The 17,439-nt window shown below is 44.8% G+C and overlaps 1 protein-coding gene across 1 annotated transcript in view; it reads right to left on the minus strand.

Annotated features, from left to right (window-relative positions):
* Positions 1 to 677: 677 nt before the first annotated feature.
* Positions 678 to 17,439, minus strand: part of SDK1 (sidekick cell adhesion molecule 1) — a 408,452-nt gene continuing 391,690 nt past the window's right edge. Inside the window, exons 41-44 of the mRNA XM_086759378.1 lie at positions 15,964 to 16,101; positions 13,886 to 14,006; positions 13,547 to 13,676; positions 678 to 6,898 (exon numbers count right to left, since the gene is read on the minus strand). Coding sequence (XP_086615504.1) covers positions 6,626 to 6,898; positions 13,547 to 13,676; positions 13,886 to 14,006; positions 15,964 to 16,101 — 662 coding nt within the window. The 3' untranslated portion in view covers positions 678 to 6,625. The remainder of the gene's footprint in view (positions 6,899 to 13,546; positions 13,677 to 13,885; positions 14,007 to 15,963; positions 16,102 to 17,439) is intronic.

A 17,439-nucleotide genomic window follows, 5' to 3' on the forward strand; every position in this document is an offset into this window, starting at 1 on the left:
GAGCAGAAGAATATGAGTTATTTCCTTCGCAGTTTGACTTTTTTTTTCGCCCTTTCCCACTTGGAAAACATTGATTTCTCACCCTCATTTCTCCCACCAAAGCTGTAGCTGACCTGACTGCGTTCAGTTTACTTCTCCAGGCCAGATGCTCAGCTGGCGAAAGCACCAGCCACCACCCTGGAATGAGAGCGCTGCCCTGGATTTCCACCCGCTGGGATCTGGTCCAGCCTTCCCACCATCAGCAGGTTTGTGGGAACCGATTAACAGCTGTGACAACGCTGCAGAGGGAACAAATGTTATTTGGGAGCGGACGAAGGCATACCAAATGGTGGCCCCGTGGGTCTCCATTTCTGAATGGGTTTTGACTCTCCTGTATTAAAGATCTGGAGGAAGTTTATCACTGCAAAATAACAAAATCTTTAAGGCTGATCAAGTTTTGGTTGGAAACTATTTGAGAATGTCATTTTAGTTGAAAAGCAGCGGGGGATTATAAGATCTTACAGTCCAGAACTAACAGCGAGGAATTTCAGCCCGTGTTACATTTTCACCATCCTGAGCTGTTAACTCGTGAACACGCTGGCAAGGTACCCAGAAACTTCTTCAATCCAAAATAATAGAAGAGGCTGAAAAATATTCCCCCCCACACCCTCCAAATAAATATACCAAGGACAAACACGTTCCAAAAAAGGGTTCTTTTAATTAGAAGCAAGTTTGCAAAAGAAGAAGTAACTTTCTTGTATAAAATAGTGGAGTGGTGAAAGTGAGACTAACAAGAGGTGCGGAACAAAAATCCAGGGCAAATCCCTACGGAGACAATGAAGTAAAAGCAACGATCTGATAACCGTAGTACACCGAAGGGTAGCTCAGACACAGCTGTGTAAGGTGGTCCTACCCCTAAACTGACAGCAGATACCAAACCAGAGGACGGCCTCCATCCCAAGAGTGGGAAAGTGACCAGCAACAAACTCACCATAATATGACATTCTTGCACCTTTCTGCTGCCTGAGAGCTCCCACTGCACCGTGACAGGTCCCAGCTCTGCCCAGGAGCTCAACAACACCAAAGGGGTAGTGCTGGTGGCACTTCCCAGTGCCCCACCTGCAGAACACCATCACGTTGCAGTAGCAGAAAGGTGTTGTTCCCAGATATAGAGAACGTAGACAGGAAAATACTTTGATATAAAGCTCTGTAACTCCATTCCCGTCTCTATATCCAGTGATTCAAGCCCCAAGAAAGTGCACAGTGATCAAACATCATCAAAATAATGAATTTCCTGCCAAGTATTGTGGCTCCAAGGCCATTTAAAATGGGCAGGTGGCAGCTTTGAGAAGATAAAATTCTGAGTCAGAGCCTGAATCTCAAGTCCCAGTGGTATTTCACTCCATGTTCAAACATATCTCACCTGTCCCACGTGTCACGGGTGTGCTTATTGGTTGTGCCTCTCTAACACCGGGGACAGCAAATTTACACTTTCACAAAGTGCAAGCCAACCGTATTTGTCTGGGAGGGCAGGGTGTGGAGATGTGAGGGAGAAGAAAAGGACTACAGAAACACAAAGAACTGAAGGGACTTGTCAAGTGGAGCCGTTTAAGGCCTGTGCCCAGCCCAACATGCTCAGTCTTGGGGTGAATGTGCTCCTAATTCAGGGGTGGCTTTCCGTAAGGAGGTTTTGATGGATACCGTACAACCACATCGTGTGGCTTTGTGTACACACCACAGCAGCATGCCTCTCCCAACGCAACCTCTAGTAACACCGTGATGATGTATGGACTCCACATACACTGGCAAAAACCTATAAAAACAACCTAAGAAATGTGGTTGAACTAGCAGGAATTCCAGGTCGAACGAAGCTGTTTGGAGTACAACCTGCCCATCTAGCAACTGTTCCGTGAAGGCTTTTCCTCTCCAAATCTAAGCCCTCATTGCACGTGCCCTTCGGGCTGCTGTTCATGAGAGATCACTAAAGATGGGATCACAATCAGTCTTACATGGCACAGGTTTCTAGGACTTCAAGATTTCTTATGGTCCTGACAAAGGTTATCTTTCTGGTGGGGTTTTTTTTTGTGTGTTTTGGATTTTTTTTTTTTAATTTCCTGATAAATTCCTTTTCTAAAAGGATCTTTCTGAAACAATTTGCCCTGCTTATCTGAAAACAGCAACTGGGAGAAGATGTCAGTGCTCTGTATGTATAAACAGCTCTCTCTCCTCCCTTTCTGGAGAGCAGATTGGATAATCTTTGGATGACCCAATAGATTTCTTGAGGGAAGCAATGACAAGGATAATAAATGTATCCCCACATCAAGACAGACCTGGATATTTATTCTAAACAACTGCTACGGCAGCTTCTGACAGAGACCTGGGTATAAGCAGGAAAAACAAGATCTTGGCCCATCTGCAAAGCATCACTGGCTTTAACACTCAAAATGAAGAGGAAAAAATAAATCCTTTTGGGTAATGAATTAGTTTCTTTTTCTCTATGTTTTTTTTTTTTCTTATTTCCAGTAATGCCGACTGCTTCCAAAAGTGGGATCACTGGTCTTGGTGTGATTCCTTTAGTAAATGCTGTGCTCTCGCTTCTCCCTGCCCTCCCCTTGAAAAGGTTTCACACGGAGTGATTCCCAGGGTGGGGAAAAAGAGATTGTCACTGATGGAAGTAACACAGTGCCCTCTCCTGTCCCTTCTCACCGCTGCCGCTCGCACCCGAGCAGCACTGGTCATGCACCAACATCGGAGCATTAAAAGGTGAGAATGGAAAATATTCCACCCAAGGGTGTGGGCTGTGGTGGGGGATGCACCACCTGTGATAGGACTTCTTGGGGGATAAAATTCTCCACGTAGAGTGGGCTGGAACAGCACAGCTCCTTCACTCATGTGCACTTCTGTAGGTGATTTATGACAGGGACAACCTGAAGTTCAGTGCCGTTGGGAGCGTCGGGAGCATCGCTGATGGTGGTGTCTGGTGTCATCTCAGCCCTGGGAGGTGGGTGAAGACTTTGGCACTTTTTTTCCCTGCAGGAAATTGGATATTTCCATGGCTATTGTATGCAAAATGAGCTCTAATTAAACCATTCCTTGAAATGTTTCCCTTGGTCATTTCATGATGCTGTTTTTATTTTTTAATAACAGCCACCAAGAGACCTGAGAAACATGGGGAAGTAAATAAATAAATAAAAATAAAATATCCCAAGAAGGCATTTTAAATATAAGCCTTCATTGTTCAAGACTGTTCTAAACAGAAAGATGGAAACAGAAGTGGATTTGATGGGTGAAGTTATTGTAACATGACAACTAATGTTTAAAAGTCGTATTTCAAGGCTGTGATTCTCAGAGATTACAGCTATGAAATAGAGCTTTCTTGCTAACTGATGGAGTGTTTCCTTCCAGACAGAACAATTTACCTGATATCTGAAGTAAATAAAACCTACCCATTAATCATATCTTATAAGTACAGCACGTTAACAAGAAGGAACAGGCATCATGCATGTAGGATCCACACAGGATCGTGGGCAGCAGACCACACATCCTCTGCTCATCTTAGGGGTGAGCAGGGCAGGGCGCTTCCACACTCTGCAAGTGCCTCAGTAGAATAAACCCAGGTGTAAGAAAAGCCAGCTCCTAAACAAAACATAACCGAGAGTGACAATAGCGTGGACTGGGATGGAACAGAAATACCTTTGTTCGGATGAACAAGTTCTAAAGGAATCACACCTAACCTGTTATTTTGGCAGCAGTCAGAAGAAAAGGGCCATACAGCCACCCCAGCAGGTCCTCAGCAAGCTCAGGCATTTTAGTTGCAGATGGTTCTGAGGAAAAAGAAAGTCTCTTCTCCTCGCTTTGTATAGATCGTGCTGCTCTCTGTGTTGTCCTTCAGTGCAGCAGTGGCCACAAAGTCCATTTCCTTTGTTCCCCATGGTTTCCTTGCTTTTTTGCTCAATATGGTATCAGATCAGCTTCGGGGAGTAACTGCACCTTACACCAAGTCTGGCAATATTCAGGAGATACGGAGCTACTCACACTATGCTTTCCTTTGGAGAAAACTCTTCAGTGTTTGATCTGCTTTCTACTAACCTATGTAGCTACGTCCTTAGTGGTCCTTGAAAGGCCCCTCCTGCAGCACTGCCTCTCAGACCTGTTGGATAAGCGCCATTAATATTCCAACAGCAATTGCATTGCTATGTCACATGTATATAAAACAAGGCGTTTAAAAATATGTAATCTGATGCAGGAAATAACAAAGGAGAAAGAAAACAAATCAGGAAGTCACATAGATAATTTCATCTAAGAAACAAAAAACTCAGACTGCAAACAGTTCGGTAATTAAAGCAAAGTCCATATGGCTTAAGAGAACAGTCAAAGTGCACAGAAGGCAGTGGGGTTCATGTTTGCTTTTCATTCCTCTTCGCAGTAAGCTCCACATCATCCTCTTTGGAGCCCCTTCTCCATCCCACACACATCCTATCCAGGTGCAGAGAGAGGGATGGCTCACAGGTTTTTGGCTCAAGCCTGTGTCTTTGCATATCCCTTGCCATCTAATGAGCTGTGGATAATTATCCCAAACTCAGAAGCCCTTAAACACACCCACTGGAGTTTTTGGTTTTGAACTTTTTCTTTCTGGAGCCTTTGGAGAGGAACAGCAATCCCATGCCAAAGCTATCCAGAATCTGTATGCACCAAGAGCAGCAGTGCTCAGAGGCAGTGACAAAGAGTAAAAGCAGTTCTGAGATCATTTGCCCTGTCCAAGAATAAAGGTGACAGCAGGGCTGAGCTTGCCCTTGGACCTCACCTGTTCAGGTGAGGTGCCACCAGGCTGCTTCTAACCAGCCACCGTGGGCAGGAACAGGCAGACACCATGATCAACGCTGGGCTGCTTTCAATAACCTGCCTTGAAGACACCACCACCCAATGCCACAGCTGTCCCACATCCCTCCAGATAGGACAGGGACAATTTGCAATAAGTAACAATGTCCACACATGCCCTGACCGGACATTAGCAAGCAGCAGGATACCAATTTTCCCGGCTGACCTTTCCTAACTTTCCCATCCACCCGGGAAGAAATGCCAGACAGTGGAGTGGGAAGAACTTGCCTACTTCCAAATCCACCTTTCAAACTCTCGCGGTAAAAAAAAACTGATGATCCAGGACTGTTGGTAGGTCCAAGGGCTGGACTTGGATTCTTTAAACCCCTGACAACTTCCTCGTGAGCAAACAACTTGCTGCTAAACATGAGACTCGGGAAAAGGATAGAAAAGAAGAAAACAAAAAGGGAGCTACACAAAAGGATGGAAAATAAACTAAAAATCCCCTCTCTTCTTTCCAAAGGCTGTAGCTTCAAGTGCACAAAGCAGCCTGTAAACGTGGACAAGGTAATTCATGAGCTTAATGCTTGAAAAATCTGGTTAGCTTTATTTGGAGACACTTTGCTGCTTCTCCCAGATACGAAGATAAAGGATCAATAAAAGGCACCTGTGGAGACCAGAACTCACCCAGTTTGCGTGATGTGTCTTTGTACTGAAAAAATAAAATCAGATCCGGCTACCATGTACTTTTTTACAGACCAGTAAGCAGCACTGCAGAGTCTGGGCGAGAAAGGATGCTCGACTTCCATTGTCTGGGCAGGATAACTTTGAGGATCAAAAACCTCATCAATTAGTAGACTGTCTAGCTTGTCACTGTAATCTTAATTGAAAGATTCCTCTGGCTTGCTGGGTTGTGTCCTTTGACTTTTAAAAAATGACCGATTCAAATGGCACACGTAGTCCACGAGGGAGGATTAGAGCCACACCAAAAATAAAATGACCTTGCATCTGAATACTTCCCTCTTGCTTCACCCACCACTGCCTGCAGTGCTCTTTTGAGCCATCTCTTCTTCTAAAGGCCCTGGAGTTGGAATATTTAAAGAATGCAGCAGGTCCCATTCGAACAAGAAAAATAGCAAGTCAGTAATTCAGTATAGATACACCAGTAGTGAGCCTACAGCAGACACATCTGAGCCTAAGTTGACCAGCCAGTGCTCCTAATGTGGGAGCAGCAACGAGAAGAGGAGAGAGCAGAGAGGAGGTGTCTGCTTTTCATGTAAAAATTTGTCCCTTTTCTATATTTTCCTATTTGACCTTGATGACAGGGAAAAAATAAAAAGAAAAAAAATAAAAGAGTAGAGAAAAAGGAAGAAAAAAGGAGCCTGGGAGGTTTTATGTTTTCTCTTCAAATCACATCACAAAGTCACTCATTGCATCTAGGGAATTCACCTCCTTGTTTGGGAATGGGGGGACAGGAAGGCAGAGAAAGAAAGAGGGAAGAGAAGGGCATGGGAGCTGCTTCCTGAAGCAGTGTTACAAAAAGCAGTTAAAAAACCCCTACTATTCACAAGTGGTTAAAATCATCACTTTTCAGAATTCCTTTTTTTTTTTTTTTAACAAAGGTTTAGCTAGTTCAGCTCCATTTTTTTAGAGTTGATTGTCTTCAGAAAAAAACCAAACCCAAACCCAGCCTCATTCGTGTTCCCATCCGTTTCTACCCTGATAGAGAAGTTACCCACAGTTCACCACACCGGTCACGCACACACAGTCACTGCGCCGGGTCCCTCCCAGTGCCGCCGGCGGTTCGGCTCTATCCTCCAGCCCCGTCTCAGACGAAGGAGGAGAACCCTGTCACTGGAGTCCGGGAGCCGGGCGCAGGCTGTCCCGTTGGGGTGTACACCCCTCCTGAGCTCTGTGTCGTGATGACAGTCTGGAAATAGGGTTCTGCCTCGCTGGCGGCGCACTCCTCGTATCTATAGGACGCTGGGTGCTTCACCCCTTTCTGCTGCCGCTTCCATGAGTTGTAGTAGGTGGGGTCGCTCATGTAATGGTTCACAAAGGAGTGCTTTGGCAACTCATCTTCATAATCCGAGTCAGTGGCCTGGAGCACCAGGAAAAAAAAAATTAAAAAAAATGAGCCATTAGCATCTATTATTTAGCCTGTTCCACTCAAAGACATTAGAGACAAGTTTAATATAAGCAGCTGACAAAGCTGTACTTTTAGGGTAGGATGGTTTGTAGTCCAAGTGCAATGCGTGCTGCACTGTTGAAAAGCACTGTGCTCTGGGTTTGCCAGGCTTTGCTGCTAGAGGGAGAGTCCCCCAACGAATGCTGGTGAAATGCAGAGAAATCCCTTCTAATTCACCGCAGAACGCTGCAGCAGGAGCTAGGAGCTCCTACTTTGACATAAGAGGCAGGGAAGCGTAGAGACGTCACAGGGAAACCAACAGCTTTCAATCACATCATCAACAAGATTGCAGTTGCAATCGAGAATCTCCCTCCTGACCCATGGAAAGAAGGGACGTCTTCCACGCAAACGCACTGAAGTTAGCCAGACGTGCTGCTGTTTGTGGCTGTCGGACTGGGCCACCTGCGTGGTGCTCTGCATTTGGCTTGCAAGCCCCGTTAAGTATTGAAAATTAGTTATATCACTGAAAGGGAATTAAGCAAAATCATATTGTTTTCAGGCAAACAACTCTATCTGTATGTTCCAGTTGACTATTGGTGGTACAACAAGGCGCACAACCAGCGGCGATGGAAGAAAGAGAATATGAAATCTGGAAAAGAAGAAGTGCCAGGCAGGAGAAGTTGCTTTCTTGGGATGGCTCAGGCACAGCCCTGCGTTCCGAGCAGATCTTACCCCTTGAAACATTTATGCATGGTGGCTGGAGAGCTTCAAAGCCCACATCAATATCGAGTGGGAGCTCTATTGAGACGTAACCAGATAAGCTTTGTGCATCTGCCCCTCCTCTGAAGCTGCTGGGGTACAGCTGGAGGAATCACAGAGGGCTCGTACATCCCCTCTGAGTCCAGGGACCACGGCAAAGCCTTGGCCACGGTATCTAAGCGCACATTTTCCTTCTGTTCCTGCTAATGTTCCCGCCAGTAACAGCCATATCCCATAGAGCACACAAACGTTTACCAGTCATTTCCATATCTCATGCCTTCCCTCAAAATCCCTGGTTCAAGCATGCAAAAGCTTTTATTCTGTTTTTTTCCCCTGATAATCTGCACAGGCAATTAAATATCAAAGTAGTAGCTGCCTAAGATATACGAGAGGGAAAGGGGTGAGCGCAGCTCGTAACTGTTAGTTGCTGCAATTAGTTTCAAAAGGTTGGTATCGTTCTGATCTATGCCACCACACAGCAAACACACATCCTTCTTGATCCTGCCTGCCACATAGTCTCTCCTCCTCCAAAGCTCCTTTTTAATGGTCTCTGAAGAACAATCCTCAAATGCCTTGCGAACCATCATTGGAAAAGGACACCGCATTCATCATAACACTTCTTTGCTTAGATAGCTGCTTCGATACTATTTCGTGCCTGTTTCCCAGCACAGAGGGCGATGGACAGGGCTCAGAAATTTTTCCCAAAGTTTTCCAAAAGTCTGAGCAAAGCAGCTTTTTACAGGGTTGCAAAATTTCCCTTCCACTGCTAACCATGACTTGGCTGTTTCAGAATTAGGTACTGTTTGACTGTTTTAAGAATGCAAAGCCTCAGGTGCCTTGACACGTAATTAATATTACAACAAAACCCTACCAGCATTTAATAATTATTCCAGAAGGAACTCAGCAAGTCTATCTCCTAGAACACCAGCTGCCAGCCTCAGGAAGCCAGCATCCGGCTCCCTCCAAAGACCTTCCGGAACAGGTGGTTTTTGCAGCATGCCTGGAATACCCCCAGGTTTGGACCGCTTCACAGGCAGTGGGTGCAGAGAGCAGCTCCAGAGCCTTGGCACGGCTGCAGGGAACGTCCTGCCAACACTGCCCTGTCTGTTTTTGTAAGGGGCTCCAACAAGAGTGCCTCTGATGACTGCAGATGTGGCAGCACGGCAGCAGGCAGTGATAGCACGGGCGAGTTGGTCCACAGCTGGAGAAGCAACCAACTTTACCTGCAGACCAAAAGATCAAGAGTCAAGGTGTTCCATTTTGCACCAGTCTACATCTCTGAGCATTCTGCTGCAGCTCCATCATCTAATGTTATGGTAAAAAGTGCCTGGGAAGCTGAGGGATGATGTGGACATCCAGAAGAAGTCTCTACAGCCCGAGCAGAGGTGGGTGGTTATGGATCACTCAGCAGAAGCGGCGCCTGAAGGTGTGAGCTCCTCTCTCCATTAAAGGCACAACACCACCACTGCCCTTGCCACGTCTCCCAACTCCTTTCCCCGTTACCATTGCTCTTTCTAACTCAGATACGCTCAGCCACCCCGCAAAGAAAAAAGCTCCTGCCGAAAAGATGGATCACAGCTGAGTTGAGGTGTCATAAGCATAAGGACAAAAAAAAACAAACCACAAACTTCTAGTAGCTCCTTAGTGCTCTTCCTGATGTCCCCACGGACATACAGAAACATAAAGACAACTAAAAGCCTGGAAGGTCTAAGAAGAAAAGCTGAGAAGCAGCTGTATCCAGAAGACCAACACCTGACTTGATAGGTATAATAATACTGACGCAGTCACTTGATTTCTGTCCATTGCTAGCAGAAAAATACTCGCCCACAAAACTAATATAATTTCTGTACCTAAGCCAAGCTCTTTCGAGATTGCCAGAAGTCAACATAATAAAGAGGAGAAATACTGGGAATGCTTTTAGATGGACTGCTGCCATTTGAAATACAACGTCACATGGACTTGCCATGAACAGAAAGAGGAATTTAAAACAATACCACCCGCTGATAATCTGTCTACTAATTAGTCCATTATATCAGCTGAAAGAAAACACTAATTTAGTGTAAATAAGGCTAGTCCCTTTCAGAAGCAACTTTCATGAAACATATAGCTGTTCTAACTTCAGCCTTTCGCCACCGTTAGCACTGGTGCTGGAAAGGATCACCTACTCGTTAGTGTCGATACGTGTTTTCTTTGTGTTTCCTTCAGAACAGGCAGGAACTGACCATTCCATCCATCTTTCTAAAGCTCTGCTTCGAACAAGGTACTAATAACCACCCTAACCAGGCAAGGAATTCTCTAAATTGCCATCCCACATCCCTCTCTGCCCTAATGAAAACCAGGGAGTAGCAAGATAAACTTGTTTTGCATGACAACACAGACAGCTTATACTAGAGGATTACTTTTTAGTGGTTTTTAAATTATTGAGTAAATAGAAATTCTGCAGGGCTTTTTGCTTTGTTTTCGGTTTCCTGCCTTCCTGCGACTGTGACTTTGTTACCTTGGAAACCTCCACAGACTGGGGCGTGATTGGGTGTGTGGTGACCTTACAGACTGTCAACCAAAGGTGCATGGAAGCCTAAGAAACAGCAAGTACAGAAAATTAGAGGCTATTTAAGCATTTTATTGATAGCACGAAATGCACAAGTGCTGTTCAGAGGCAAGCCGGCAACCAGACTTGGCTAGCTTAGTCAATTGGAAATTTGAGAATAGTTCCAATTATCATTTTTTTTTTTTTTTTTTTTTAAAGTGACTGCCTAAGAAACGACTTTATGAGATTATTTCTAAAAATGTAGACGGCAGCAGTTTCTTTTGGTCAACGTGAAATGAATATGCTGTAAAAGAGACAAGGTAACCTACTAGGCAAACAGATTTCTCCAGACACGGGAACCCTTGCTTATTTAATGTGTCACCTGCAGCTGGTTTCCACATGGTGCCCAACTTGTCCAAATCATCGGAGAACTTTATGAGAAACAAGTTAAATCATATTTCCTGTTAAGTGTTAAGTGGAAATTTACAATATCTTCCTACTGAGCTGAGAAAGTAAAAGTCAGTTAGACTGCAGAGAGCAGCTGGGAAAACCAGAGCATCTCCAGCATTCAGCACTGACTGATAATGTGTGCAATCTGTGAGAATATTATCTCCTGAAAACTGTTTTTGAGAGACCACAAGGACATGTGAGGACAAACCAACAAACACCACTCTCCCCTACTCTCCTGTAAAACTGCTCTTCCATGGTTGGATGACATCGCAGATATATCATCTGTACATGGTGAACACCAGATTTCTTGAGATTATCTGTCCAGAGCCTCGTCCACTTGACTCATTATCTAAAAGCCTATTATTATTAATCATTTAGAAATTACACTCTTAGCACTCTCTTGCTCCATACCTGTCAATTAAAGTACTTTAACCTCATTAATAGTACTGGTGCTTGGCTTTCATGACATGGAGTGAGTTAACCACTTGATTTATGAATATTAAGAGTGCTGCTTGGTCTGCTTGATTTCTTCTTTGTTTCTCTCTTGCTTTCCTCATCAGGCGGGAGCTCGGAGGAACACTCCCAGGCAGTTGTGTCATAAGTGCAGTCAGTCAGCCTCCGAGTTTCTCACAGACTTCTTCATGTTCAGTAAACCCCATGAGACTTGAAGCCAGTGAGCTTCCTTATAAAATCTTCACACCTCAGGCAATGGGGGTAAGACTAATCAGCAACAAGATGACAGCAAAAGCGTAGTTTTTGGCCCTGCCAGCCCTTATGTGCATTGTATTAAGTGGTATTTGAGATCCATGCAAAGATGTACCACAGAAAAACGGCATCAGGACTCCCCTTGCTGCAGAAGACCAAACCTGCGTAGAGCTCTTACATAAAAAGATATCTGTAACTCTTCATATAACGAAAAACATTTCTTCCTGCTAAGAGAGATGGAAATTCTGAAATTCTCAGAAAACAGAGCTTGTCTGTTAAGATCTCCTTTGAGAACAGAAGCAAAAAGAAAGGAAAAGACAAACAGGAAGAGCTAATAGGTACAGGAATGCTTGAAAAATGTGGTCAAACATCTATACCCACCTCTGCCCCAGCCCACCCTCACCTCCTCTCTGTACCAGCCAACATAAACAGCATTTTCAGAGTGATCAAAAGGCAGCATCTCCTACGGTAACTTCTACTGGGAGCATATTAACATTTCATGCCTAAAAGCACTCCCCATCACAAAAAAAAAACCAAAACCCAGGCATCAAAGACATGATACAGAAGGGCTGCATATCTAAGCCCCAAGGAAAAACAGGAGGCACATTTTGTTCACATACTCACATGCACACAAAGATTCACAAAAACACTAGAATCTCAATTGAGACCATCGGGCTCGACTGCAATACACAGTAAATAAATAATATTAATAATAGCCTGAGAAAAAGAAACAAGCCCCACTTTCTTCTCTGTTGTGCAAACAGTGCATATATAAGGCAGTAATGACACCCTGCAAGTAGACTTTTGCGCATCACCAGGAAACACCACACAGGGCACCGAAATTAATGTCAAAAGGTGTCAGCGCTAAATTCATGATCATGCTCAGCAAACGGCTTTAATGACAGGTTTAATGCTGGGCTGTTAGAGCGACGTGACCAAAGCACCACGCGTCTAATCTGGAGGGTAACGCTTGTGCACTGCATAGGCAGCAGCTTGAGCTACACTGAGGGAAGCTGCCTGCACCATGGGTTGGCCACAGGGCAGCAGGAAGCAGCAGGCTGTCCGTGGTAATTAGCAGGAGGTGAGAGCTAGGTAGCCAGGAAAAGCAGCTGTAGCTGCAGGTGCAGAAAAGCCACAGATGAAAACTGTCATCTTCTTTCACTACTTGCTGCTCCTGATTTATTCTTGCTGGAAGGGTCAGGTTTGGAGTGGTTTGGCCCACTGCTCGCTTCTTGCGCTGTCAGTTCAGATTTGTCAGGATCTCAGCTGACAACACACGATTTTAGAGACAGGTTCACCTTTCTGGTTATCCCTTTAAGTCTGTCTATTCACCCCTGGCCACTGCTGGGCTTTTATAGACCACAAGCACTTTTTTCCTTCTTAAAGGGGATAAAAGACACAAGACGGAGCACTGCCAGATGGATACCGCCAGCATACACCCACCTTCCCCAGAGAACAGAGTCTAAAGGCAACCCAAGCAGAAGGTTCCTTGTGAGTTAGACTAAGGCTGCGGGCCGGGGTGTTCAAAAATCTGAATGCTGGGTTCTCACAGCCGTGGCCATGTGCTCCCTGGCAGGTTACTCATTCCCCACTTACTCCCTCTGTAACAGAGGCAGCAGTTATCACTGCTCAAGACCACTCTTCCAAATCTTGGTGTTCACCGTGGCTGTCTAAGAAGGGCACTGTGAAAACTTCCATACTTCAAACATCCCATACTTCAGCCAGTGAAAGAATCCAAAGTGTGTCCCACCTGCAACCTCATCCAGACAGTAGCTGCAGCCAGTTGGTTATTCTGCAGCTTATGTACATTTTCCCAGAAGTGCTCCAAGTTTGCAGCCCACAGGCAGAAGGGGATGCGCAGCCCCTTCCAGAGAGGTCAGCACACACTTGCCTTTCTATGTAACACTGGAAAATTCTGGGTATCTGCCAACGCTAGGCCTGGAATCTGCCCTGGCTGGGTCCTGCTTGTCATTTTTTCCTTTGACATTTTAATTTGAAGATGTGACATGAACACAGCTTGGTGAATCAGACATTTTTAAGTCCCCCAGACAGACAAATAATGACAAAACAGTATAATGCACATATGGGATTGGGACATCAAAGACTCGCCAGGATTCAGTGGGGAAATTGATGTCTGCAGTGACTGGGCAATATTTGGCAAAGCAAAGGGAAACTCTTACCTCTGATTCCGACATTTCTAGGGGCTTCTCGTTCAAGCCCAAGCCCTCGGTCAGCACAGCTCCGTTGTACTTGTTACAGATATCCTCATCAGAGTAGTGCAGTCCCCCTGGGCTTGGGCGAGGAGGAGACCTAGGAAACGTAAAGGGTGAGTGTATGGGACGCTGTCAATTCTCTGAAATGACACAATTAAATCATGCTTAGAAGCCAGTATCACAGCCTAGGGCACTGAAGTCCTCCATACATCCTCCAGACAACAGTCTCTTCCCTTTTCCCTATTTAACAGTTGCTTGAAGCTAGATAAAAAGCCGTTTCCTAGAGTGGTGTTCCCAGCTTCTTACCTGGTTCCATTCTTCTTTGAGAAGGTATTCTTGATGTTCAGGTGCCTGCTGTTGAGCTCCAGAGCAGTGAAGCCTCCGTTATCCAGGGTGACCGACTCTTCCACATTGGAGATGGTTTTACCTGGAGCCAGGCAATGAAAATTCAGCTGAAACAAAGGCACTTTCCCCCCAAATACAACTGTAAGAGCTAACTTTTCCTTCTGTGTGTTTTATGACACCATTAATTATTTGAAAATCTCTTTACCTTTCTTACTGGCACATGAGAACAATCAGAGTGGAGGAGAGGAGCTTGTCAGGAGTGTGAACTGGCAGAAGGAGCCAAAAGAGAGGAAAGGAGGAGTCATGGATAGATGCATTTCATTTGGAGGTAAGTATCTAAAACAGCGCAGATGAACTGTGCTCCAAAAGTGCTTATTCTTGTCTTTTGACTATAAATAGAAACCAGGTGACTAATTCAGGTGGCCATTGAAGCAAGTGTGAATCCTGTTCATGCTGACTGAAGCAAAGCAAGAGAAAGTAAAACTAGGAAATGCAGAAAAAAAAGGAGAAGTAAAGGGTGCGGGGGGGGACAGGAAAGAAAGCAAGAGAAAAGGTAAGTGGATAGCAAATGGCAAAAAGATGTCAGAGCAGATGTAATGAGGATAAGCTATAGGTGTGAGAACTCACTGGACAATGTAAGGCAGGGAAAAAGGCAGGGGACTAGCAGCAGAGGGAAAATACAGCAAAGTATATTATTTCTTGTGATCAAATATAGCAAGAGCTTATTCTCTCTCATGCTCATTCTTTGTAATCCCAAAGGTGTGAGCTCAGCGTGTCCCGGGGAGAAGGACCGGTTGCATATTGCAACTTTGCAGCAGACAGGTACTTTATCCTCAGCTTCAATTTCAGCGCTACATTAAGACCCAGTGTGAACACTGATATCTGACAGTACAGGGCAGACCTGCCTTTTCATATCTGTCCCCCAAACACAGAGCAAAACTAAGATGATGAGAAGCTTCCTATGAGCTATGAATATAAATACATAATAGTATTAACTTGGTAAAGTGCCACGGTATTCGTACATCTTGTATCTCATGGGACTGAAATCTGATTTTCTAATACTTGTTAGAAGTGAATTATAAAGAAAGAAAAGATCTTCACTTTGAGACTGAATTACTAAATACTGCCTGGAAGACTTCTTCATTACATTAATCCCTAAGAACGGGTAGTGCAAAGACCCATCCACCTCATCCTACTCATTAATGTGCCTTTTTTGGCACCTCCTGGCATCAGAGCAATTTCTTGCTGGAGGCAGAGGCGGCTAACAGAGAAATACACATGTGAACAACTCTTCCAGGACTTTATTATGTCAGGAGAAGAAAAGGTAAAAACAATGTTCAGAGTTCAAGAACCAGGCGTTTTGAAAGGGGACTGTTTTAACATTCCTAGTAATAGAGCAGGTAGCTCCTGTTTCCTTTCAGAAAGGAGACTGGTGAAAATTGTAACTAAAGGAAAATTCAAAGCTCGATGCTCATTATGCCTTCAAGTCTAACAGGTCCAGACAACCAAGACACCTCCTAGCTGCTTGGCCCCAGCCCAGCAACTGCAGCTTGGCTTACGGAATGGATGCGAGATGCAGGGCACTATTTAATATACAGCAGTTGTGATATGGTCCTCACACACACAGACCTAGAATATTCGCATTGGATGCAGCTGTGGAAAAGCATCATCTTTCTCCTTCTTCCCATCTATCAGGGAATAAAGACAAAGCTAAATGAAGTCTCAGCTCATTCCTTTTTTTGTGGTTTTCTGCCAAGCATTTGACCCAGACTGCTTGGCTTTTGCTACAGCTCCTGGGACTTCCAGATGCTGTCCCATCCAAGCCCATGCCTGGTTAGTGTCCAAAACCTGATAAGATTAGGTGCTTTTTGCCCAGTATGGCTATGGGCAAAAGACGTTTCTATCAAATCAGGCAGCAAAAAGATCTGGGTCTTCTGCCAAACAAAATATCTATAAAAAGAGTCCACAGTGAGGAAATCAGGGGTTCTAATTCCCACATCTCTTGAGAGTGTGTGCACAGCATGGAGCTGATGTCTTACCTGCACTGCAGTTCTTGTACTTCTTGCTCTGGCCATGCAGGACCAACGCAAACACCACCAGGAGAATGAGGATCAGACTTGAGAGAGCCATCACCAGCAGAAACCACCACTCCTCATAGAAAGGTGCTTCTGTTTGTGCTGAAAGATCAAAAAATGAATAACAATTCCTCTTTATGCTCCCTCAGAATTTCCCCTTCTGCCCCACAGCATCCATAACAGTGTTCAGCAGAGAAGGGTGTTCAAAGGAGGTAACATAGTCCACCGGGCAATCAGACTTTCAAGAGGCTTGCTGACACGTCTAGATGGCAAAGAGAACCAGAGCATATCATGGGTCTGACATCTCCATAAGCATCTTTACGCACCCAGAGCAGCGCTCCAGAATCCCTTAGCTAAGAAGTTATCACCAAGCGAAGAGAGAGAGGTTTCTTCCCACAGCTCCACTTGACTGCTGCAGTATGCTTAATATTCCCTGGGTCAAAGGAACCGCTAATATATCTGACACGACCCATGATTATTCCACTTTTTAAGAAGCGTGCCCCGCCAAAATGCTGCTCAGTGGCTCTCTGAAAAATATAGCCAGGGAACAAAGTACATTTGGTTCAGTGTCTTTCAGTACCTCCGATAACTCTAACTACAGTATTCACTGCTACTCTATATTGTTTCCCCACCAGCTTAGCCAAGCCTGATGTGCAGCACATGGGTATCAATTCAGTTGCCTGGATTTTGTGCGACTTCAAGTCATTTCACCCCATTTGACCTCAACTGGAGACGCAAAATGATACCAGCTTCCCCCTTCTAGAGTTATCTTGCTAGCCTTGGTTTAAAGTAATAAGTATTGTTATCTTCTTGCAGTGATATTCTCTTTGTCAGCATCCCTCAGCTTTGTGAAAAAAAAAAAAAAAAAAAGCTACTGCTGGAGCGCAAGCCAGAAGTTGTATGCAATTTCCCTGTAGTCCATGAGGTAGAAGAACAGCTGGTAGGAATGGGCGATGCCAGGAGACTAACTTCAACCAAACCCCTCACTATCACTGAACGCAGGCGCTCTCTTTCCTTGACTGTCCTGAGCCCTGGATCTCAACACAAGTCTGTCGTAAGCCTGACGAAAAGAGCTCTGATTTGTTCCAGATCACTGGGTATTCTGCAGCAGTGAAAAGCAGCCACGATCTTTCTTTGCTAGGAGGCCAGTCTGGGCCAATAAAGTCCTGAAGGCAAACTGCACAAGCCATGCTGGGCTGAGCAGATTCTGTGCAATTTATACCTCCCTGCGCTAGCTGAAGTGGCCAGCCTAAAATGCTTTATACTTTTATGACTGTGAATCTCAACGGAAACCTCTTACTTTCATGCAGCAATTTGAGATGAACACTGAAGCATCAAAAGAAGGTGAATTAAATAGTTCTGTTCAAGTGCAGAACTTACAAACAAGCGGTTTATTTATCAAAAGCTGCACAAGAAGCTGCATGCCCAGCTCCAGAGGAA

This window comes from Chlamydotis macqueenii, chromosome 15 (assembly GCF_036417535.1).
Source record: "Chlamydotis macqueenii isolate bChlMac1 chromosome 15, bChlMac1.mat, whole genome shotgun sequence".
Lineage (NCBI taxonomy): Eukaryota > Metazoa > Chordata > Aves > Otidiformes > Otididae > Chlamydotis > Chlamydotis macqueenii.